The sequence below is a fragment of the Triturus cristatus genome, chromosome 3_2, assembly GCF_964204655.1.
Source record: "Triturus cristatus chromosome 3_2, aTriCri1.1, whole genome shotgun sequence".
Taxonomy (NCBI): Eukaryota; Metazoa; Chordata; class Amphibia; order Caudata; family Salamandridae; genus Triturus; species Triturus cristatus.
Window position 1 is genome coordinate 815,172,382 of NC_140584.1, and position 24,293 is coordinate 815,196,674.

General features: G+C 42.7%; 1 protein-coding gene across 2 annotated transcripts in view; it reads right to left on the reverse strand.

Moving 5' to 3' along the window:
• KIAA2012 (KIAA2012 ortholog) overlaps nucleotides 1-24,293 on the reverse strand; it is a 747,606-nt gene that overhangs the window by 66,060 nt on the left and 657,253 nt on the right. For both annotated transcript variants that reach the window (XM_085648973.1, XM_085648972.1), the window contains exons 21-22: nucleotides 22,247-22,385; nucleotides 19,410-19,783 (exon numbers count right to left, since the gene is read on the reverse strand). In XM_085648973.1, coding sequence (XP_085505099.1) covers nucleotides 19,410-19,783; nucleotides 22,247-22,385 — 513 coding nt within the window. The remainder of the gene's footprint in view (nucleotides 1-19,409; nucleotides 19,784-22,246; nucleotides 22,386-24,293) is intronic.

The following is a 24,293-nucleotide window of genomic DNA, read 5'->3' on the forward strand; positions in this document are numbered from 1 at the left end:
GAGACCTAATGAATGTCACAAAATGAAGTGGTGACCTGCTTGATCTTACAAAATGTGACTGTTTTTGTAAGGCAGCCCTGAAAGTGATCTATTACTTGTCATTATTGGTTTATACTTGAAGTGGGTTCTGGAATAAAACCATGAGAGAAGCAGGGACCTCAGTGGAAATATGGCCCAGTGGTGAGCGTGTGGGTCGCTGCAGAAGCCATAACTAGAGAACAGAGTCTGGAGATTCTGTAGGGAACAAACAAGGGGAAAGGTGGCATCCCTGGCTGAAATCAGGTGCCAGAATTACACAAGCGAACTGGTGATCGGAGCCTAGAGAGAACTCAGGCGGGACAATAAGTTGAGGGGGGTGCCAAAGGAGAGGCACTGGTGAGGGAGGGCAGGGTCCAGTGACTGCAAGAAAAGAACATGAGGAGAATGGGAGCACTTGATAGTGCCTTGTACCTTTGAGGAGCTTGAGCGTTCCTGGTTAGCGGGCATGTCGCAGCACGTTGAGCTGAGTTGGAAAATGGCGGTGGGCTTTTTAAAATAGGAATATGGCAACGGGCTCTTTAAATCAGGGGTAGTAAGAATGTCTGACCAGCCACGATAGTGTAGGATCAAAGCACTCAACCAGCGGTGCACTGTTCAGCCGATTGAACGGTGTATGGGACGGGATCAGCACCATCATCGTCTGCCTTAGCAAGGGGAACAGGGGATGGTGAAAGCAGGGCGCAACACCTGACCGAATGAGCAGGTACGGTGCAGCGTGGCAGCGCTGCAAGTTTCTTGTAGGTCCGCGCGGGTCACAATGTTGGACTGCGGTGAGCAGTGGAAGTCGGGTCACAAGAAGCAATGAGTGCCACATAGCAGCCTAGTGGTAATTACAGAGAAGTCACATTCGGGCTGGAGATTTCTTCAGCGTCCAGATCTGTTTGAGCGCAATCTTAAAGAACTACAAAAAGTAGCTACAATGGCCTCTGCATATCATTAAATAAGTTAGGAGGTGCTCTCTGGAAGGGCTAAACACTGGAAAGGGCATGATGTATGCATGCCCTTAACAAATGGGGAGAAAGGCAAATGGAGCGACGATGGTGCCAGCCAAAGGTAAGCCTATGGGTGGGCTGAAGCCCATAACAGTAGATAGAGCATGTCTCTCTTGAGACAGCGCATGACCTCTGTCTAGAATCGAGACCTAAAAAGCATCCGTGGCTGGGTCAAACACAAAAAGTGAGGAAAGCAACAAATAAGAGCAACACAACTGTGATTGGCACGAAAGCCATCCAATCTTGAAGAATTATTGGCTCTGTGGAGCATGGTACAAAATGCTGTCTCACGACAGAGAGCTGGAGCAGTCTGTAGCAAAACTGCAAAAAAATAGCCTAAAACTTTGGGAGGTGCGGGTGTAAAACCTTTCTCTGTCTTCACCCTTGTTCCGTGGTAACAGACCCGGCAGTCAGACCACCCCACACATTTAGCAGAATAATCAATACCACCGTCTCCCAACTATATCCACCTTTCAGAGGCAGTAAACTGGAGAAGAACCTGGTGCCTAAGACAATGAATTCCATCCTATGCAACTGTTTACTCCATAATCTCTGCAATGGGAAGAGCCTGCAAAGGCCACTTTAAAGCAAATGAGCTCTTAACATGGCCTCCTGGAAATTAAACATAATCTGATATTTTGTCCTTCACCGCAAGGTGCAAAGCGATATTTCACATCATTTTAAGTTAAAGAATACCTAAATAAAGCCTATGATATATATAAAGATGTTAAAACATTTTGGGGCATATTTACAAGAAAGTGACTCAGTGCTTGCTGCAAGCCATTTGGCTGCACCCCACTGAGTCACTTTCAAAGCACAGGGATGTGACATATTTACAACAATATGTTGCATCTCTGTGCTTCCCCTTGTGCTGGCGCACAAACTACGGCCATGCGCCGGCGCAGGCACCCTTGCGCCATGGTCTAAGGATGCCTGCATCGTGGGGAGATTGTTTATCTTCAGGAAGGGTTCCCTTCCTGCACAAAAACAATCTGAAATGCCGTTTTTCAACTTCTATGTTTGCAGCATTAGCACACATAGAAGTTGAAAAACGGCAATGTTTCAATGATTGTTTATGTGCAGGAAGGGACACCTTCCTGAACAAAAACAACCATTAGAGGTGATTTCCTCATAGAAAGAGGAAAGAAAACGAGGATAAATTAATAAATTTCTCATTGTTGCGCCTTCCCTGGGGAGGAGTAGCATTCACACGCATTTCCAGATTTAAGATACCTCGTATATCTGGAAATGTTTCTAGTTCCATGGGTGTTGCATGGGAACACCCACAGCATCACCCATGGAACATCCCTTTCATGCAAAGTGCTGCATGCGAAGAGGCCATATTTACAAGAACAGGAAAAGTCATGCATGGTGGCTTTTCCTGTCCTTGTAAATATGGAGCAGTAAAATGCGCCACCGGCATGTCACATACAGTGACACACCGCTGGCACTAGGGGCTTGTAAATCTGCCCTTTGTGCGCTGATTGTTACTCATCTTTTCCAAAGAGACACAAAGGCACAAGAAACACTGTATGGCCCAAGCAAGGATTTTAAATATATGCCTAACGTTGTTTCTTTAAAACTGTCAATTGAATAATGCCATAATTTTGTATCCAATTGCATAGTTTTTAATTACAAGTATCGTTGTTTTGTTTTTATTCATAAATATTTTTGATTACCTAAGGCTTACAAAAGAGCTAAAGCTGCCTCTATACTAGACCTGAAATGTAATTGAAAATAGTAGAGAAAAAACAAAGTGTAGCAAATTTTCGTGTCCCTAGAGTTTCCCCGTATGATGTCATGAATGATGATAATATATACATTTTAACCAAAGGTCTGAAGTTTCTAAGCATATGATTAAATTAGCCACAGAGCAAGTTATAATTGCATTGCCCTGTAACATCAAAGTATTACCATTGGTGTTACTGTGAGCAAAAACTTTAACCCCTTCAGCGCGGCGCGGATTTCCGCGCCACGCTGAAGATTCCGTGCGCGGGCGGGGCCATGACGGAACGGTTCCGTCATAAGCACAGCCCAACCGACGTGCATGACGGAACCGTTCCGTCAAGCGCGTCGAAGGGGTTAAAGTTGTGCGTTAGAGAAGGTGTAACTTCTACATCTATGTCATAATTGTGACTATGACATTACAAAGTGTCTTTTTCAGTAAAGGTTTACCGAAAATGTAACAACTACAGAGGGACGGTAGAAAAGGTTGACATGCCAAGTTCAAATGTTGACATTCACATGGCACCCAGATCTCAGGGGTAGGTGTCTAACTCTCTGGACCATCTTACCCAGGAAGACTAAGGAAAAATTGAACATACATTTTGGTAAATTGTTGTTCAATTTAAGTATTTTAAATTAGTATGACTGTAACAAGAATATTAACAGGTTGCTCACAGCATGTCTATTTTGTGTACAATGGTGTTTGGATGTTGAGTGCAGTACCTTTACTGTAGAGTTCATACAGATCCACCACAGAAAAGAAGCCCCCTCGTGCTCTTCATACTGTGTTGCATGTGAGCCTTATGTAGGCAATCAGGGCTAGTTGTAGCTGACTGGTGTGGGATTACATTAAATTACTATGGTGGCAGGACAACTTGTGGGCAATCTTTTCACATGTTCACTTGTAATATTTCACATGTTCCCACAGCACACTGAGGTATGTGCTCTTGGAGTACATAAAGCTACAAGGAAGGTAACATTCCCTTCTGGACCAGACTTCATGAGACAAGAGGACAACAAGGTCCAGACCTGAACTGCAGCTATTTTCTTGCATTTTACACCCAAAGTCTGGGCACTTTAGTATGGTTGTAGGATTTGTAAAAGGTGTTAGAAGCAGCGAAAGAGTAAAGGTGCAAGCTATTTGGATTTAAATATTGATCATACTGCATGTTCTTGGACTCGGTGTATGAAACCTCTCTAAGCACCACATAGAAATCACTGGGAGCCACTGAAGTACTGACAATGAAAAAAGTGTGTACATGCCTATCTCCACTCCTCTTTCCACCACATCCTGAGACTATTTGTCCCTGCTACAAGTGTGACAAACTGGAATGTCGCTTAGAGCCAAAAGACGATGGAGAGTCTTTACTAAATCTCTGTGGCATCCAGGATTTTTTTTAAAGATGACATAGCTTTATTAGGAATCCATTCATTTATAAACAGGAAGGTACATAGAGGAGACCTATTCAAAAGTTATTTTTTTGTTTCATGCAACCAGATCTTCTCATGGACTGGCGGTGGAGCGCTGCACACTCTTTGTACTCTACGTGTCTTCCATTTTGTGCTTGTTGAAGGGCGCTGGCTATTTCTGTTGGGCAAACTCTGCATTACCAACATGCACAAGCTTCGGCACATGCTTCTCTGCACTGAATACATTCAATATTTTGCCTAAATATACTGGCACATTTATTCTTTGGACAGTACTCACTTTGGTAAATGTTTGACTGAAACCACAATTCAAATGCTTCAAAAACCTACTTGTTGTGAACACTTAGGTCTTACATGGAGGTTGGCTGGTGGGATGCACTGTAATACATCTGACAGATGTCCTAGTTTGCCATTTTACAAGTGAATTACAGCTTTTGGCACTTGTAATACAGTGGATGGGAAAACTGGCACGCTTTGACAGAGTATCCGACCCTCCAAACTCTCAAAAGGCCCTTACTCTTCTGACTACCAGAATTATTTACACTATTAAGAAGGCCAGAGATTATATATTTTAATTATTTTTGAAACCATTCCACCTTTCTTAATTCTCTTGGTGTATACATTATTCTAATTAAAGCTAAGGTCACTGATAAAGCTTGGCTACCTAATCCTATTTTTTCTTTAGGGTCAAAGGAAAGCTAATACTGACCAACATATCTTTTATATCTCATACTCCCCTGAACGTCATCTCTCCTGATTCTCCTGCCTATGACTGAAATATTATGGAAGACTCGGGTGTACAGAAACAGAATACTGCTACATCAATGTTGTAAAGCCCTCTACTTCAGTTGCCTCTAGTTACAACATCTGCCAGGACTCCTGTCTCCGGTTAAAACCTCTACTCCTATATGTATGGTTTATTTGTTGATGAAATCAGAGAGCTTGAACGATTGAGGAGGAGGCTAGCAAAATACTTTGAGGCCTCGATGATAAGCGGTCTTGTCTGTTTTATCAGGGGAACAGAAAGGGGTAAACCAAGACCTTTCAGTGTTTCATTCCTAAAATGTTAGATATGCATGAATCTGTTTAATTGAATATTCAGAGGGTGCACTGAATTAGCTGCAGATTGAAATTTATATCATCAACTTCACACTTCAGCGACATTATTATCTTATTTACGGAATACACTGATCTTCTTAAGGTCATTATGGCTGCCAGGAATAAGAAATAAATCTCCTGGTATGAAAACAAACTATTATTCTCTCAAGATGTAATTGGCACAACAGAATGTCGGCCAACGTTTCTTGAGATGTGTCCTGCTCTTAGTACAAAATATGGACTGTTACACTCTCTTTAAAGTGACTTATAAAAACCAAACATCTACATTTGACGATCCAGCCCTATGTAAGGAGATTTTGGAGGACTGTAGAGAGGAAGACATGAACATCTCAAGACCTTCAAATATGTAACCAATCTTGTACATAAGTCTTCTCTAATGTCAGATAGTCAACCACTGTTCTTTCACTTAAATCGTATTTAGCAATACGTATGTTATATATTCACTTTTTTGCTTATTTCCTCCCTTGATGTTATTATTGAGTATTATTGAGTATGATGCTTTTTGTGTCTTTGTTATGTAAATTTTCTGGCTCACCCGGAACAAGATAACATGTCTTCTTCGTCTTGTGGGCCTACCACCCTCAAATTTCTGTGTTTAGGATAGGTATTTTCTTCTTTTGTATACTGCTTATTTTAATGCATGTTTCTCATCTGTATTTAATTGATATTATGTTGTTTAATTTTATATATGTACATGTTTCTTCTATGTGTAGAATATCTGTGTTAAAAAAATTCTCATAGATTTTGACAAAAGCTCATGGAGTATTAAGTGCCTTGGTACTCCTGTAAAGCAACAAAGATCTGTCAGATTTATCCAAACTTTCAAGCTCAAATTGTTTTATTGCAGAAACACCCATCTGAAGAAGAGGCTTTAAGGCTTTTTAAAGGTTTGGTTGGTAACATTTTCACTTCTGTTGCGTTACAAAAATGGTGCAATAATCCTCTGAGATAAAAATCTAAATAATCAAACTATTTCTCACAAGAAAAAAAAATTAAAGGGACGTTGTTTGTTTTGAAACTAGCTATGAACAAAGTTCTTGCCACCATGTTTTGATGTATATGGTCCAACTCAAACAGATAATACATTTGGTGTGATAGTACTAAAAAAATAATGGAATATTCAGGTGAATATCTACATTTTTGAGCTGTAAGCAGTTATTTGACATATTTTTGGACAGGCACTCCAATTTTAAATATAGTCCCAATAAAATGCAAAAACAATTTAAGAATTCCTTGACTTAAAGACTCCTAACTGATGAAGAGAAGCTTTGTAATTCAGGTATAAGAAAATACTCATTCTTTCCCACAGTTCACAACTCACAATCCAGATTTATTTCTTAGTAACATTTTAACACAGTATTTAATCAATGTGGGAAATGGTGCAATTCTAATATATGATCCCGTGCCTGTTATTGGTTATTTAGATTCTTCTTAGAAAAAAAGTAGAAGATGGTGATTTAATAATGCACTCTTAACAGATCACAAGTTTAATAAAGCATTGTAACACTTTGCTGAAGCATTGTTAGTTGGGAAAATTGTTAAGGATACTTCGTAGTAAATACTTTTAGATTCTGTAAGTCAAAGACTATAGATTCAATTAATAACTGTATTCACAGAATGAGAAAATTGGCAGCCCAGAAATGAAAGGTTATTAAGGATAATATTAAAAGACAGGAACATTTATATTAATTGTTCAATTCCAAAACAAAGTCTAAATGAATTAAAGCAAGCCAAATTTCAAGTTAACAAATATTACATACAAAATTCTGCTTCATTTCTGCTTGTGTCAAATGCAAGATAGGGTCAAACAGACTGGGTAAACATTTAGCAAATGGCCTAGAAACTAGGAAAGATCATACTATAAAGCAAAATTAACTTATTTTTAAGGATCCTGAATTTCTGTAAACATTCATCATATGCACTCTTGAAACAGTCTCTCAAACTATAATATATTAATTAAACTATTATCATCAGTCAAGAAGGACTATGTAACAAACATAATTTTTTCTTCAATTAAAGAGAATATTTTTTGGGGAGAAACAAGATAAACCATTAGGCGAAATTAAAAAAGGTAATACTAAGTGTCTGGGTGTTCTTTCCATTCCTCCAAGGTCCTCCCTCTTAGATTATTTAATCTTATAAAAATGTTCTCAGACACTCAATCATCCCAGCAATAATTTCAGGAGGTTTTAATTTGTTTTTTCTGAAGGACGGTTAAGACCCTAAATTATGTAAAAAATATCAGACAAGTTCATTCGTTAACACCGATTTATAAAGTATTTGCGAAAGTTGATTAGAAATCTGATTACCAAATCTTGGTCTTGAACAATCTAGCTTTGTGAAAGGTGGATTGTGCTCAGACAATGCAAGATCACTTTTAATGTATTGAGCAAATACATTACCCTTTAGCAGCCATAACTCTTGAAACTGATCAAGCTCTTGATAGAATAGGAGGGGGCTTAATGTTTCAAAGTTTGAAGTGGTTTGGGTTTGGACCCAGAGTTATTTGGAGTTGGATTTCCTAATTATATTCTTTTCCAAAATCATCTATTTGTATTCATGGTTTGGTATTAACACCTTTTAAATTTCATACAGTATAAGGCAGGGTTGTCCCTTGTTTCCTCTTTTAATTTATATCACCTTTGTATCCATTTATTTTTTAAAACTGACACAATACTATGAACCAGGGATTTAAATATAGGGAGAAGCATTTCAAAATCTCAGTATATGCAGATTACATTTTTTATTCATCTCAAATCCTGAAATATCATTGGCAGCTGTTGGACTTGGCCCTTTCTGGAGGCTCATCATTAAACTTTTTACCTTCCTCCTCCATTTTTGTGCTGATCTCATTTTTACTGGCCTTAAGACTCTGGTCACTTTACCAGTGCTAACCAGTGCTAAATTACTTGTGCTCTCTCCTTAAAGCATGGTAGAATAGACTTACACCTATATTTAATACATGTTTAATTTACTTAGAAGTCACTAGTAAAGTGATACTACATGTACACAGAGCCTGAAAATTAAATGCTACTAGTGGGTCTGCAGCATTGATTGTGCCGCACACTTATTTAGACCCTCTAAACATGTCTCAGGCATGCCATTGCAGCCTGTGTGTGAAGTTTTAAATTGCAATTTCAACCTGGCAAAATAAACCCATTGCAAACCCCAAACCTTTCTTTTGGCATTTTCCTGACTTAGCCATTTTGTGCCTGTAGCCTGCCTCTGGTCACATGACTGGATGTAGCTGACAGTTGAGCTTTGTGTATTCCTCCAAACAGCCACACACAGTAGGGAGTTTATATGTACTTGGGTGGGCCATCACTGGCAGGATGAAAGGGAAGAGCTGGGCACAGCCCCACTTACACCTGAATATGTTTTGTTCTGCCTCTACACAAAGGGCTGCATACCCCTGTAGTTCGTCTTGAGCCAGGGAAGGCAGGATGATGGGAGACTTCAAAGGGAAACCTTTAGAAGCTTCTCTCCCACATCACAGGCACAACTGGCTATAAATACTGGACCTCAGACACTACCTTTTCAGTACACTTCTGGACCTGTGGAAACACTACCACGAAGAAGGACTGTTGTGCTGCTACAAGGAATGCTGCTCTAAGAGAAACTGATGCCCTCTGTGCTGCCCTGCTGCCCTGCTGCCCTTTTGCCTGGGGAAGAACAACTTGACTTGCAACTTCATCTTGAACCCAGGACCCTAGAGTGACCCCAAGAGTTAGTCTGTTGGCCTCCTGATCTAAGCCTCCGTGGCATTAAAGGCTCCCCAATCAGCTCCTGGATCCAGCTACAGTGAGTTCCTGACCTCAAAGTGGTAACTCTCAGCTCCTGAACCCTTGGTGTGGCTCAGCACTCTTTAAATCAAGCTTTTGGGCTCTTTGCGACCGCACACAGTCCCATTCCTTCCAAGACCATGCCACTCACACCGAAAATCAGCACAAGCTGCTGCCAGGTCATCTCTTTGCACAGCAAGCATTGATGGCCTAAGGGGGACTGTCAACTTGAAGCTTTTTGTACCATGCTGACTACCACCTGCAACGCTCTCCTTGCTACCCGCGACCCTCTCCAATGTGAACAGGACTCTTTGCACAAAACTTGAGAAGGTAAAACTTCAGCAGGACTAATCTGATCTGGGACTGCGTCCGACCCGCGCTCCATAGCGGTCTGCCTGAACCTTTCACTTTGACTCGGTCCAGTGTGACCAGATAGCCAGGGTTGGCACTTTATGCTTTCTGGCACTATTTTGCAGTTTATTCTTTAAAAATTCATAACTCCGGTTCTACTGATTGATTTTTATTTTTTGGTCTTGTTTTATTTATTAAATTGTGATCTATTTTTCTAACCTTGTGTGGGATCTTTAAGTGTGGTATTTTTACTGTTTCAAGTGTTGCACAAATACTTTACACATTGCCTCTAAGCAGGGCCGGACTGGCCGTAGCGGGCACCAGGCGTTTCCCTGGTGGGCTGCTAGAGTGGGGGCCGGTTTTGGGCCCCTGGGAAGCCGTTTGTGTTACCGGGGGTCGGCAATATCAGCCACCTGTAACAAAATCGGCCGAAAACGGCCCTGGCAAACTGCTCGGCTCCACCCCCCCTCATCCCAGGGGGTACCAGCTGAGCAGCGTGCAAGTTCCCAGTGACGCCCTGCCTCTAAATTAAGCCTGACTGCTCTGTGCCAAGCTACCAGGGGGTTGAGCACAGGTTAATTTGGGGTTTCCTTGTGCCTTAGCCTGACAAGGATTGTGGTTACTGCTTTACCAGGGCTTACATCCCAGTCAACCTGTAACCCAATTTCTTGCACTGGTGTTCAGTGGTGAGGATTGGAACTGTGTTTATGCAGTGCCATACAGTAATTTGGTTAACACTACCATCCCATATCTAAGACCAATTCAAGTTTAAATTCTCCCCGATTCCCTCTTTTTGCTTTTTCCAATTCTACTCCCATCCTACCTCACTGTCTGTGATCATAGCTACAGAAATGGAATTTGAGATCATCAGACTGGAGTGCTACAGGGTGGCTGAGCTCAAGGAGTTCTGTAAGGAATTGAGACTTTCAACCAAAGAGGGCACCAGCAGGTTGGGGTTTCAGAAAGCTCAGAGGGCCTTGGGGGAGATTCTCCAATTACTGGCAACAACAATGGACCAGTATGAGGAGGGTGATGTGGAGGAGTAGGAAGGGGACCTGGAAGCAGGTCCTGAAATGCAGCACTCAAGAGAGGATAATTTCTTGCTTCCAGAATTGGAGAACACTCCCAGAGTGGAAAGCAGTGTGTCCCCCCAAGGCCTGTTCACAGAGGAGCTGGTGGATAGGAAAGCTGATAGGGAGCTAAGGCTGCAGGTGGTCAAACTTCAGATAGAGGAGAGAAAAATCTTTCTGGTTCATGAGTTTAGTCTTAAGGAGCTAGACTTGAAGGCAAAACAGTTGTCAGAGTCCAGCAGGAATGATGGCAGTGAAACTACAGTGATTAATTGTTAGTCATGTGCGTCTCTGGTTGAGAGGTATGCACCGTGTCCCAGTAGGGATCCTTCCGTCTTGTTAAGGTAAGGGGATTACACATCTAAAATAACCCCTGCTCACCCCCTTGGTTGCTTGGTAAGAGCAGTCAGCCTTTTCTCAGAGGCAATGTGTAAAGCATTTTCACCCAGCACAAAAAATAATACAGTGAAAACACTAGAAAAGGACACTACACCAGTTTTAGATACATAGCCAATATTTATCTGCGTAAAACAAGACCAAAACGATAAAAATCCAACATGCAGTAATCAAAATATGAATATTGCGAAAATAGACATAAAATATAGTTCCTTGAAGTCGATAGCTCCGACCTGGGCTATCACGGCTTCGTGAACAGACAAATCCAACAGTTCAACCCGACCATGGCATCGCGGGCCAGCTAGGGAGTCAGGAAGACCTGCAAAAAATACCTTGGAAATGCAGGGAGTCGTGGACCCTGCGATGAGCAATGGAGAGGTGGCGTTGGCAGGCGTCGGTCCAGGAGATCGGTGCAGGAGTCGTCGGGCCCTTGAAGTTACACACGTTGCAGATTGAACTCCATGAGGTTGAAGTCAGGAGCACTGGCAGGTGTTGGGGCTGCGGTGTGAAGTGTCGCGGTGAGGCATGCAATGCCCTCAGGTCGCGGTGCAGGCAACGGCTCAGTGACGGCGTCAGTGAGACCAGGGCTGTGGTGCAAAGAGGGGCGGTGCTTGTTGCGGTTCTGGCAGGTCACAGTGCAAGCAGTGGCATCATCATTGCTGAAGTGCTGTTGTCGGTAGATGATCTGGAGTCAATGGTGCTGGCATCAGTAGGCCAAGGCTGCAGTTTGGGACAGGGCAGTGCATTGAGTAACTTACGAGGGGTGCCCCCAGGCCACAGTGCAGGCAGTGGCATCGATGTCCGCATGGAGTGTCGTTGTCAGGGATACTAGGGCGGCAATATGAAGCAAAGCGGTGCAAAGTGCGATGCTCGCAGGTCATGGTGCAAGCAGCAGCTTGGTAGAGTTGTTGGGTCCGTTAAGTACAGTCCTTTTACTTCCCAAGACAGAAGCAGCTGCAGGCCAACCCAACAAAACAACACACAGCAAATCGGCAGTACTCCTCCTGGTAGCTCTTCCAGCTCTTCTTCTTGGCAGGGTCCTTAGTCCAAAAGTGTTCTATAGTTCTGGGGTCAAGGCCCCGTTATTTATGCTACTTTTCCCTTTGAAGTTTTAGGCAGCAAGTCCCTCTTGCTGAGTAGAAACCAGTTCTGTCCTCTTTATTCCAGCTTTACCACAGGAGATGAAGTCAGCATTGTGCAGTGCAGACACAGCCTATTCATGTGCTAAACTCCTCCTACCACTCGAAATGCTGAAAGGTCTATTCAGCCTGGCTATAAGTCACCCAGGAAGGCAGGACACACCTCAATCCCCCTTGTGACTGTCTAGTGTGAAAGCAAATCCCCAGCTCCTCTCACTCCAAAACCAGATGGTGAATACACAGTCAGACAGAGGTACACGGGATGGTTCAGTAAGAAAATGCCCACTTTCTAAAAGTAGAATTTTCAAACACACAAAAACAACCTTTACTAAAATATGTGTTATTAAATTCTGAGCTCTATCTTTTCCCATTTGGAAGTTACACTTGTAAAATGTTACAGGGCAGCTCCAATGATTACCTATGGGAAAGACAGCCTTTCAATAGTCAATAACAAAATGCATAGTATTTCAATATTAGGACATGTAACACCCACTACTACCTGTCCTACCTTTCCCATACAATGCACCCTGCCCATGAGGCTACTTTGGGCCTACCTTAGGGGTGGCTTACATGTATGAAAAAGGAAAGTTATGGCCTAGCAAATGGGTGCGCTAGCCAGGTCGACATGGCAGTACAAACTACGTGCAGACACTACAGTGGCTGGTCTGAGACACCTTAGAGAGGCTACTTGTGTGGGGCGCAAAACTAGTGCTGCAGTCCCACTAGTAGCATTTGATTTATAGGCCCGGTGCACACACAGTGCACTGTACTAGTGACTTACTAGTAAATCAAGTAAACAAATCATGGAAAACCAATCATAATGCAATTTACAGTAGGAGCACTTCCACTTTAGCACTGAATAGCTGTGAAAAAGTGTGCAGAGACACTAAACCAGACAAAACAAAGTTAGCATACCATCAAAGCAGGAGGCCGGAAAGCAAAAAGACAGGGGAAACACCCCAAAAGATTCCAGGTCTAACACCAATGCTGAAGGAAGGATTCACATACCCAGTGACTTGGTGCCTGACTATAAGATGGGAATGACATAGTCAGGTGGTTTGAGGCATATAAAGTAGCTCTAGAGATGCACAGGATCCATGAGGAGGATTGGGGAGCTGACCTTTGGAGGTATATATCTAGTGATGGGAGGGACAACCTACTAGCCATAGAGAAGGGGGATAGGATGAGGTATCCCCCCCATGAAGGAGACCCTTGTCAAGAAGTATGGATTCACCCCGGAAGAGTACAGGTGGAAGCTCAGGGACAGTCAGAAACTGCCTCCACAGTCCTGATTTGGTGAAATAAGGGTATTGGGTTTAACACCTATCAGGGGCTGTACAATTTGATAATCAGAGAGCACATGTTCAGTCACTGTTTTCCAGAGCTATGCCAACACCTGGTTGACTGCAAGTTTACTAACCTGAGGGAGCTTGCAAAGGAGGCTGACCTCTGAGTTTGTACAGAGAGTCTGGGATGCCTTTGTGGAGTGATCCAAAGGAGGGTGGTGCAGGTTCTTCCCAACATAGTGGGGGGGGGGGGGGGGGTACACAGTGACTCAGACAGGTCCCAGGATAATGTGGGGGTAAAGGGTTCCCATATTCCTGCTAAGTGTAAGAGGGGAGGTTTTGGTGGGCAGAGGTGCAGAGTGCCCCGTTTCCAATCCTAGTGCTTGGATTGCTCCCAGTTGGGGTACAGACATAGGGACCTAGTCTGTACCAAGAGACCATTCACTGGTGGGGGCTCCACAGTGGCAAGGGAGCTGGACGGGGCAGCCGCCCAAGCTGGCCTATCAGGTCTGTTTTCTGGGGGTACCACTCCGCAGAAGAAGGTACAGAGGCCCAGATGGAGGAGCAGGATGAGGGAGGACTCACCCTTGTACCCAGTTCAGCCTCAGGGTACAGACCCTGGGTTGAGAAGCCAGTCTCAGGATACCACCCCTGAACTGGTGGGAGGTAGAGTGAAATTGGGGTGTACACACCTCGATTGTTGCTACCTACTCTGAGACATCTCAGAGGTCAGAGAATCCTCAGGAGCCCATTGGGAGCTCCTTGCCAGCTCTACGGCGCGCTTAGATCTTCCACCTGGCAGTAGATAAGCCAGGGCCTGGCTCCTGAAAACTGACAGCTGTCAGTGATCTCTGTTGGTTGTTGTCCTTTTGGGCAGAATTTTCCTTTGGTTGGGGACAGAGGTTTTATCCAAGGGGTGGAATGGGCCACATCACTTTACTGGCCATGGTGGTACTGTCTGGCTACTAGGATGCATCTGCGAGCAAGTTGTGGGTAGGTGCTGCACAGATGGGGTCCACAGATGAGGAGAAAAGTTCCCATTGGTCAGGTCAGTGGCCCAGGAGAGTATAGACAGAGGGATCCAACTGAGCTCAGAGAGGCGTAAAACTGATAAGGCCCCCTGAATTAAAGGGCCTTCATCCAAGTTCAAGGCATTGATTAGTCTACCCTGGATTTTGGCTGGAGGGGGCGGGATCATGCTGGAGTTTGGCCCTTTCTGCAGGGTCATGCCCAAATGTTTTGCCTTACTCCTCCATTTTTGTGCTGATCTCTTTTTTGCCAGACTTAGGACTCTGCTAACTACTGCTAAAGTGTTTGTGCTATCTCTTCTTAAAACATGGTAGACTTCACTTACACCCAACTCACATTTATAATGTATTTATTAGTCCATAGTAAATTGGCACTACATGTACCCAGGGCCTGTAAATACATTCTACAAGAGGATCTGGCTTGGCAAGTCGGGCAGTTCGGACTGGACTGTTCCCATGAGGAGCAGGGTCAAGACTGATTTGCATATGGCTGGGTCCATACTGGGGTGGCATGGTGAGCAAAAGGATAATGGATTAAACCCAGATCTTTGTGACAGGGGGTGAATGTTTGCATTGTTCAGCATTCCGTCCATCATCTGTTCTTTTTGCTTTTGTCACCCTAAGTGGGAAGGTTATGCCCAGACGTGGGTCCCATGCTCACTGCACCACGGGATTCAAGTTAGCCTGGCTGATGATGGATGATGCCCCGAAACCAGTCCCAGGATGCTTATATAACTGGTTCATGGTTGGTGTCTCTGTAAACCTAATTTAAAATCCTAACTTTTGGTGAAGTCACATTTTAAATTACAATTATGAAAATGCTATTTATATAAAGTTGGCATTTTCTTGCCTTAGCCATTTCGTGCCTGTACTTGGCACATGACTTGGTGTAGTTCGCAGGTGTGTGTGTGTCTTCCACCTAGACAGCCACACAGAATGGGATCTTAGGAGTGTCTTAATCGGCCATCCTGGCACAATGGGAGGGAGGAGTTGGACCCAGCCACACAAAGGGCTGCATACCCCTGTAGATAGTGTGGTGCCAGAGCTGGCAGGGTGGGGCATCTTTGCCCTTCAAAGACATGCCTCGAGTAGTTTCTCCCTATTTAAAAGGCACAACTGTGTATAAGAGAAGGACCCCAGACACGACCACTTCATTGCACATCTGCACCGGTAGATACTCTGCCAGGTAGAAGGACTGCTGTGCGGCTGGAAGGACTAACACCCTGCTGGACTGCTATTATGCTGGACTCCTGCTTTTCTGTGCAGACCTGCTGCCCTCTTGCCTGGATGAAAAGGACTGGACCTCCATCTCTTCAACCTAGAGTGACTCAATGGGCTAGTTATCTGGTCTCCTGATCTGAAGCATCAGGGACATAGCAGGCTTTCATCAACCTTACATCTGGACTCTGCCATCTGTGAGTCTACCCTGCCAAGTGGTGCCACCCCAGTTGTGGACCCTTGAAAGTGGGCCTAAGATGCTACCAGCAGAACCAACGCATCTTCTCTGCTGAGCAGCACATTATCGAGCTGAAGCAATGCAGCTCCTTAGCTAAGCGGTGCATCCTCGAGCAGAACTGATAGATCGCTGCTGTTGCATGCATTGGGCCCAGTGCAGAAAGTTTGCATAAGTCTTGCATCTTCCGAACCGATGCATCACCAATGGTGTGGCGCATTTATGACCAAGGTCCTCACATCTCTCATCAACGGCAGCTCAATGACGACACTGGGCTCTGCATCACAGACTCGCAGCTTGCAGCTCATCAGAACTGATACATCCCCACAGCTGCACTCCACATCCTGACTTCGCATCACAAGCCCCGTCATAGGATTTAAGGTACTTTGTTCAGCGGGCCAAACCTGGTCCCTGTAGCCAGCCCGCACTCCATTGCAGCCGACCTGAACTTGTGACTTTGTCCCGGTCTGATGCAATCAGATCCCTTGTTGGCGCTTTGTGATTTTTGACTCTATTTCACCATAAAACATTAAAATTCAATATATCCGGTTTCACTGATTGTAGTTTTGTAGTTTTGGTCTTGTTTTATTTAATAAAATCTCCTATATGTTTCTAAGCCTGGTGTGGGATCTTTTTGCATGGTGTTTTCACAGTTTTTACAGTTTGAAGTGTTGCACAAATACTTTACATATTGCATTCAGGTTAAGCCTTACTGCTCTGTGCCAAGCTACCAGAGCGTGAGCACAGGTTAATTTCGGGTTGCTTGTGCCTTACCCTGACTAGGATTGTGGTAGCTGCTTGACCAGGGCTCACACTCCAGTCAACCAGTAGCTCAATTTCTTACACCAGCATTAGATGAGGTTAAAAGATTTTTATTTTTTTCAGAATATACGTTACATTTGAGCTAAATCTAAAATTCTTCTGTTTAATAAGTTGTGCTTTATTTGGAATCCGGTTTCAATTAAATATATGGGTTTACATTTTTGAAGTTCTTTAAATGACACTATTAAAGTTATTTTTGATAAAGTTGTGATGAAGGTGTGAAAAGAACAGAGAATGTAATCGCAAAATGAAACCCCTTATTTCTGTCTTGGTGTGGCTTGCCTCGATTTGATTAAAATTATGCGGGTCCCTGTAATTTTATACATGATTTTTATGATGCACAGAAGTAGTCTGGCCTCCTTTTTTAAGAAAAATTACTCTTTGTTAATCACTTTTTTATGAGCATCTTATAAATCCCCAAACTAATACTAAGTAAATATGAAGAAGGGATACATTTCCAAGATTTGTGAGCTTACCATAATGTTGTCATTTTGAAACAATTATATCAGTTGTCAGATACTGATAATCCTTTTAGCTCTGTTTGGTTAAATCATTCTCATTTAGAGAATATTTATCTTTTTCACCAAAGCAGATTTCTGTGTCATCACCCATTTTCAAAACTATAGATGGCTTGCTAAAACCTTTGATATTTTCCAGTAGAGATTTTCTAAACTCAACTATTTGTATTTTAAGTTCAACTGCTAAGACATCTAATGTTTATACATTATTTAAAAGCCCAGTTGAAGCCGGACAAAAATCAAAGCTCAAAGAATTAAGGGAACACAATTGAAACACTTCTGGTCCTTATAATATTAGGAAAAAAATGTGGCTTAACATTCATGAATCTTCGCAAACTGCAATTGGAAATCAAACATTATTTTTTTCTTTATAATAGATTATTGATTCTATACTGCAGTGTAATTACTGGTCATGTTAATGAGCACTTGCTGATTTGGTCTCAGACAAATTGTGTTTTAAAAACTAATGTTGCTTTCTCATTCACAAATATATTTCTAGGTAGTCTTTATGAAGGTTGGAATTGTTGCTTTTTTAATGTCGCTATAATAGATCTAGTGTCAACTTTCCTTGTTTACATATCCATGATGCACAAACTGCACAAACTTTTCCCAGCCACATTAAGGGCCTTATTTATGAAAACTGTTGCATCGCTGCAAGAAAACAGCGATGCAACAGTTTTCACTGCGCCCTCCTTGCCACATGATGGATGCATTATATTTTCCGTATGACTCATCGTGTCGCAAGGAATGACAGATACATCAGTATTACTGACTTATCTGTGGGAGCAAAACTGACGCATTGCTGGAGTTGTGTCGGAAGCGTGACACAACTCCAGCAATGCAGGGGGAGGGCTATGTTTATAGCACTGCATCACCCTTACGCCTGCTATGAGGCAGGCATAAGGTTTTGACGCATTGGCGTCCTAGAAGTGGCGCAGTGAAATCTCATAGATTTCACTGCACCACTCCCAAGACCCTTTCTTGCGGGGGAACGCCTACCCTGCATACATTATACCAGACGCAAGTATAATGTAGCGAAGGGGTTTACGAAGTGACGCATGTGCCTAGATGCTCCACTTTGTAAATATGCAATGTGGCACATTACTTACGCCGCAGCAGCGTCACAAAAAGTGACGCAACAGCAGCGTAAATTTGACGTAAGGGCTCATAAATAAGCCCAAAAGTATGCTGATTGCTCACATGTTTTCAATATGCATTTATTACTATATATAGACATATTTAACAAAGTATACAAGTCTACACATTGTACGATATAAGATCTTGATATGTTATTTGTTCTTTATTTTTAATTCACGTGACAGAAATGGTTCTCTATATTATATATAACCCAGTAAATTACGGTTCTAGTATTCCATGGAATTTCATTTGAACTCTTCTCTTTTTATTCCCCATTTTTCTTTTTTCTCTTTCCTCTTTCTCTTTTTTTCGAGAGTTTGGAATATGCTTCTTCTTCCAATAATGTTTTTGTAACATAAAAGTTATTGTTCTTTATTTTTACAAAATGTTTTCATAATGTGATATATATCCATTTACCTTTGGGTTTTCATTTATTTGTATTCTTCATATATATTCTCTTTGAAAATGAAAATAAAATTCTTCTTAAACTTAAAAGAAGTGTGGACAGAACAGAAATCCCTCTTACCCAATAATGCATAGGACAAAGAGTTCATATAATTTTTCACAGCGGATATTCTTGCTCATTAGGCCGATAAACTATGTTCAGCATCTTTCCCCATGTTAGAGACATTTGTGGACCTTTCTCATTATTGCTTGCATCCATTCTTTCATCACCTCCTATCATCATTAAACCCGTTAATTCTTATTGCAGGGATCTTCAAAGTCGGTCCTAGAGGGCCGGATCCATGCCAGATTTTTAGCATATCCCCATTTAGATAAATTAAGTTATCTTAAAAATCTGGCATGGATCCGGCCCTCAAGTACCTACTTTGGAGAACCCTGTCTTAATGCATTCACAGATGGAAGCATCTTAATAAATGTGTATAGTAAGTCATCTGAATATATTGGACTGTGCTACGAATATGCTAGTTCTTACAACTTTTTAAATGGCAGCCTTAAACTTGACCCAGACCACCAGATCAATGAGCAGCGTAGTGACCTCAGTGAGACTCCAATGCTGAAGACATTGCAGGCCTTCATAGGCCTCAAGTGCTGTAGGGGCTTGGAACAAAACTCATAGACTTGGAATCTGTTATACATTTCTCAGTGTAAACAATTCTTACCTCTGACGAATTGCTAGTAGTGTCTCCTGACATGAGGCTTATTGCAATACTTGGGTGAGCAGATGTCTCCCTTCTCTTCACAGGAACTTGACTTTCAGCAACTGTTTCCTTAAGATTCTCCACAGGAGCAAGCTGATGCTCCCCAGCAGGAGGAGTCTCACTTAGCTGAGGTTCTTCGAATGGAGACCTGTAAGGAGTGGAACCTCGACTCGCTGGGCTGACGGTGATGTCTGGCTCTGCATGTCTGACGGTAACAGTACCTCCAGGGTCACCTTCTTCCTCCTCAGTCTGTGATTCCATACCCATCTCGTTAGTTGATTCTTGTTTGGTAGAGGCTCTCCGTTTTCTCCCTGATTTCTTCTGTTTTGGCTTTCCTGTTGAAAAGTAATTAGAACCAAAATAACAGGGAATAGTGATCCTACAGCACATAACCTAGAGAGGCATGGTACATACTGTGCAGAGTGTCCCATTTCCCTCAGTGCTTCAGAGCCAATTCCTTGTAAAAAGGCTCATATTTAGGTGAAGGCAATAACTGGCCACTTTTAGAGCTCAAATGCCACAATTAGCAGTCTGTAGGTCCTCTTGCCACCTTAATGTCTGATGCTTCTGGTTGCCTTAGTTGCTAAAAGGGCCCTTGATTCACTCAAGACAGAGGCACAGGTTGGTGATTGCACCTCGCGCATGTGTGGTGGCAAGGAAATACATTTTTGAAAAGCTAGGGACATCTTAAACATTGGAGGATTGAAAACGATTTAAATAACTATTGTGAATGTGAGAGCTGTGCTTATGAATGCATAGGGATTGATTGAGAGTTTGGCGAACAGGGTACTCCATCATAAATGTCTGCCAAACCCTCGGTCCGCCCCTCCTATTCTGAGTCTGGTTTTTCAATGGTGGTGTCCTCTCTGGCTCTGCCGTCAGAAAATGTACTCTGACTGCCTGGTCACTCACCTAGTCTACCCATCCTAATTGGAGAGAAAAATCTCAGAGGGAGTCAGGTTCATACATTATTTGTGTTTCATAAACAAATTCCCTCTTTAGAAGTTTGTGAAAAAGAAAAACGTTTGGTAAGCACAGGTACAAATATCTCTGACTAGTTCAGACGGCCCAAAGGTTGGAACACATAATTGTATTCCGCATTGGCGAGCTTCCTCCTCTTGGAATGAATGGGTAGGCTTCGGAAAGACAACACTCTTGGCAAAACCCTCTGTGCACGGCATCCACAGATCAATGCGCCAGTACTACCATCACTACTGGCAGACAGTTACTTTAAAAGCATGAAGTGATACAGAACTGTTTCAAAGGGAATTATGATTACATAAAATACATTTTGTTGCAGTGCTGGTATTATCTGACTAGATTGGGCCTCTCAAAGGAATTGCCCGGTTTCTCAGCTCCTCTGAAGCAGGACTATTTGGTACCTAGGGGTCACCCAGAGCACGAGGCACGTTTTGGGGACACACACACTTTAAGCTAGCCTGCACTCTGGAATCTACCTGTTTACCTATTTATTATGCTTGTGTGTCCCCCCCTACCTCTGCATCCTCTGTCCTGGGTAAAGATTAGATGGGAAGCAGTAAGTCTTTATTGAACAAGAAGCAATATTCACAAATACTGGAGCTGTTTCTAAGGCTAATGGTTGCTGCACCTGCACACAACTTTATGCAAGTCAAGGGGTGGATGAATGTCTTGAACATACGTACAGTTTACACATGGGGTTTGAGGTGCCTATACTTCATGGCCAGCTAAGGGGGCCAGGTTCTGTGTGACTGAAAGGCCTATGGAGATTACCTTTGACGGGGAAGAGTGTTAAGTCACGGCCTTAAATATCTCTGCCACCATCATGTGACTTCCCAGTGTGAGGTTTGTGCCTCCATGCACTACTGCAATCAGCTGCATAAAATGTTAGTTGCTACTTATCTAATCAATCTTTACATCGTTTTTTAATCTTCTCTCTCATCTGCTTCCACTACTAGCTCAAGATCTGAGATTTGCAAAGATTCATAGCATTCCTGAAAGACCATCTCTAATGATTTTCCCAGCCTAGTGTGAGTTCATTCTTTGAAACCCATTGTGCCCTATCAATTAGCCAGGTCCTAAACCATTTCACCTCCTTGTGATACATGTGAAGGTTATTTAGGTTCCGTCTTCCAGGCCTAGCATAGATTTTCAAGATTGCAAGATAAAGAATGACTAAAAAACATTGAAATAAGAAAGCTTACAATAGGCCTCTCAGGAGTTTATCCAGGTTGTAAAAACATGTTCAAAGTATTCCATAAATGAAAAGCCCAGCAATTCGTCCAGTCCCCATCTCCGAAAATAAGCAGCAGAACCCTAAAAAACCTAACAGTGTGTTTATCAGAAAGGATATAGGTCTGAAATAATTGGCAGTCTGTTCACAGTCCAGTCAAACATATATCTTCGAACAAAAGTCTGCGACTTTTAGTTCTCTGTGTGCCCGAGTTGGATCAGCAGAAAGTGTGTTTTTCCTTGTGGGAAGGCTGAATTATTGTATTCCTCGCCCTTCCTCATTCAATTATTTCTCTTTGAAGGGGATGCTGGTTTCCACGATACATGAAGGCTTCATCTAAAGAGGACAATGATTTTCCATGGCCTGTCCTAGTTATCTCTCTGCTTTTCATGCCTCACTGAGAACTCCTAATGGCCATCCAGAGCTCCTTAAAGGGCATGGACAGATCACAGACCATTCTACAGGAGGCGTGGAACTCTGCAGTGGAAGTCAAAGCTCACATGTTTACAGGCTCATTTCTCAGAACCAGGATCCTGATCGTGTAAAAAATAAAATCTTCAGTTTCAATGGCTCCTTTCCATCTTACCTACTACAAAGGCGGCCTTCTCTTTTGTCTTCTCCTTGTCGCCCTTCTTCTTCGTTTCTTTTGGGGCCGCTGGCTGCTTTGCTACCTTTCCACTCTTTGGTTTACTCTTGACTTTGCTCTTTGAAGACTCCTTTTGCTTCTGTAAAGGATATTTGGTACCGCAAGTAAAGAAAAAAATATGCTGCAATCATTACCACTGGAAGCAATTATTGTCTCACGTAATAACATACTATTATAAGAGGTATTATTGTGCACAATAATGTTCTGCCACTTCCTGCTTTTGCACTGATTTAACCAGGGGCAGCCTGGATTCTATTCTGGCTTTGTGCAAAATACATTAATTACTAAAAGGACATTTCTCCCCTACTAACCGACCCACGGAGTCCTAGGACACGTCGTTCGTCCATGGTGACACCACTTGGTTGCAAACTCAACCGGGTGGGTACATTTTAGCTTTCACAATTTGGGAGTTAAGGGAACTCTTACACATCCTGGTTCCTTCTTCCAATCAAGACCTCCTGACTACCCTCTAATCAGGTGTCCCTGTTATCTCATTGTCCTGAAGAGAACTCAACTTTTCTAAAGAATTCAAAATGCCGTCAACGCCAAAGCACACTAATTATCACTGTCTTAAAACAATTTGCCATTTTCATGGATTCGTAAATGTGTACATTTTTAAATACATATCGAAAGTTGTTGCCTGTACACCAAAATGTCGCCTATTCACTTCTATTTGGTTTTTTACCCTAGGACACAGTGCACATTTGTTGATTTGTCGGCTTATTGCGCCTTATATGTGACATTACTTCACTATATGTGTAGATATTATACTTTTCTGGTTTAATTAAGGGCACCCATATGGCTAGCGTGTATTAGCGGTTTTACTACATTCAATGTATGCTAAGAATATATGTATTTTCTTATCTTCAAAATTCATATGAAGGAATTCCAGGTGCACCATTGTTTTGAGTATATACTGAATGCCCAGGTTCTACTAGCATATGGGCTGCTGCTGCCATATATAGCATTCACTAAAATATTCAATAATCGAACAGAAGAAACATGTTCAGTCTTTCAAATATTGGGGCATATTTACAAGGGGTTATCGCCACCAGAACGTCACTTTTTTGACGTTCTGGTGGCTAAACCCCTTCCCCTTATTTACAAGGTGGCATTAACCCACTTAACTTGGCTTAACGCCTTCTTGCAAATAATGCCCCTAGTCTCGCAGCACTTAGCGTGAAAGGGGAGGGCAATGGGTGTTGCAGTGGGCGTTGCGCCGCAACACCCACTGCTTTTTTACGCTGCCCCCTATTTACAAGGCTGGCGTAAATGAGGGACAGCACCAAAAATAAGACCATGGAAAACCTGGTCTTTAATTGGGGCAACAAGGAGAAATGATTCATATCTCCTCGTTTTTACTGTTTCTATATGTACTACATTCTGCAGCACACATAGAAAGAGCAAATTGCCATTAGTGATTGTTCGTGTACAGGAAAGTGTCCCTTCCTGCACATAAACCATCATTAGATGATGAGGTGCAACTTCTATCTGTGCTGCATTCTGTAGCACACATAGAAGTTGCATATCACCATTAGGGATTGTTTATGTGCAGGAAGGGACACCTTCCTGCACATGAACAATCATTCCCTGCAACGCAGGCACCCTTGCACTATGGGGCAAGGGGGCCTGCATTGGCGCTAGGCAGCTAAATTTAGCACCAGCACTAGGGGAAATGCAGGGGTGTCCTGTATTATTGTAAATACGGCGCATCCCTACATTTTCAGAATGTCGGAGCGCTGCCTTACCAATTGTGGCATAACACCGTGCTCCTCAATTCGATTGCGAATAGGCCCCATTGTCTTTCCAGTTATTCTTAATCATCCCGAAAGTAGGCAGACCATTCACGTTTCTAGCAGCTAAACTCTAGAATTCTCTCCTATTAGCTCTCAGGATAATTTCAGATTAGAACATTGGAATGTTGAGAGCTCCATTGAATACAATGGAGTAGCCCTGGGCTTATACTGGCTGGTATGAGCCTTCTGCT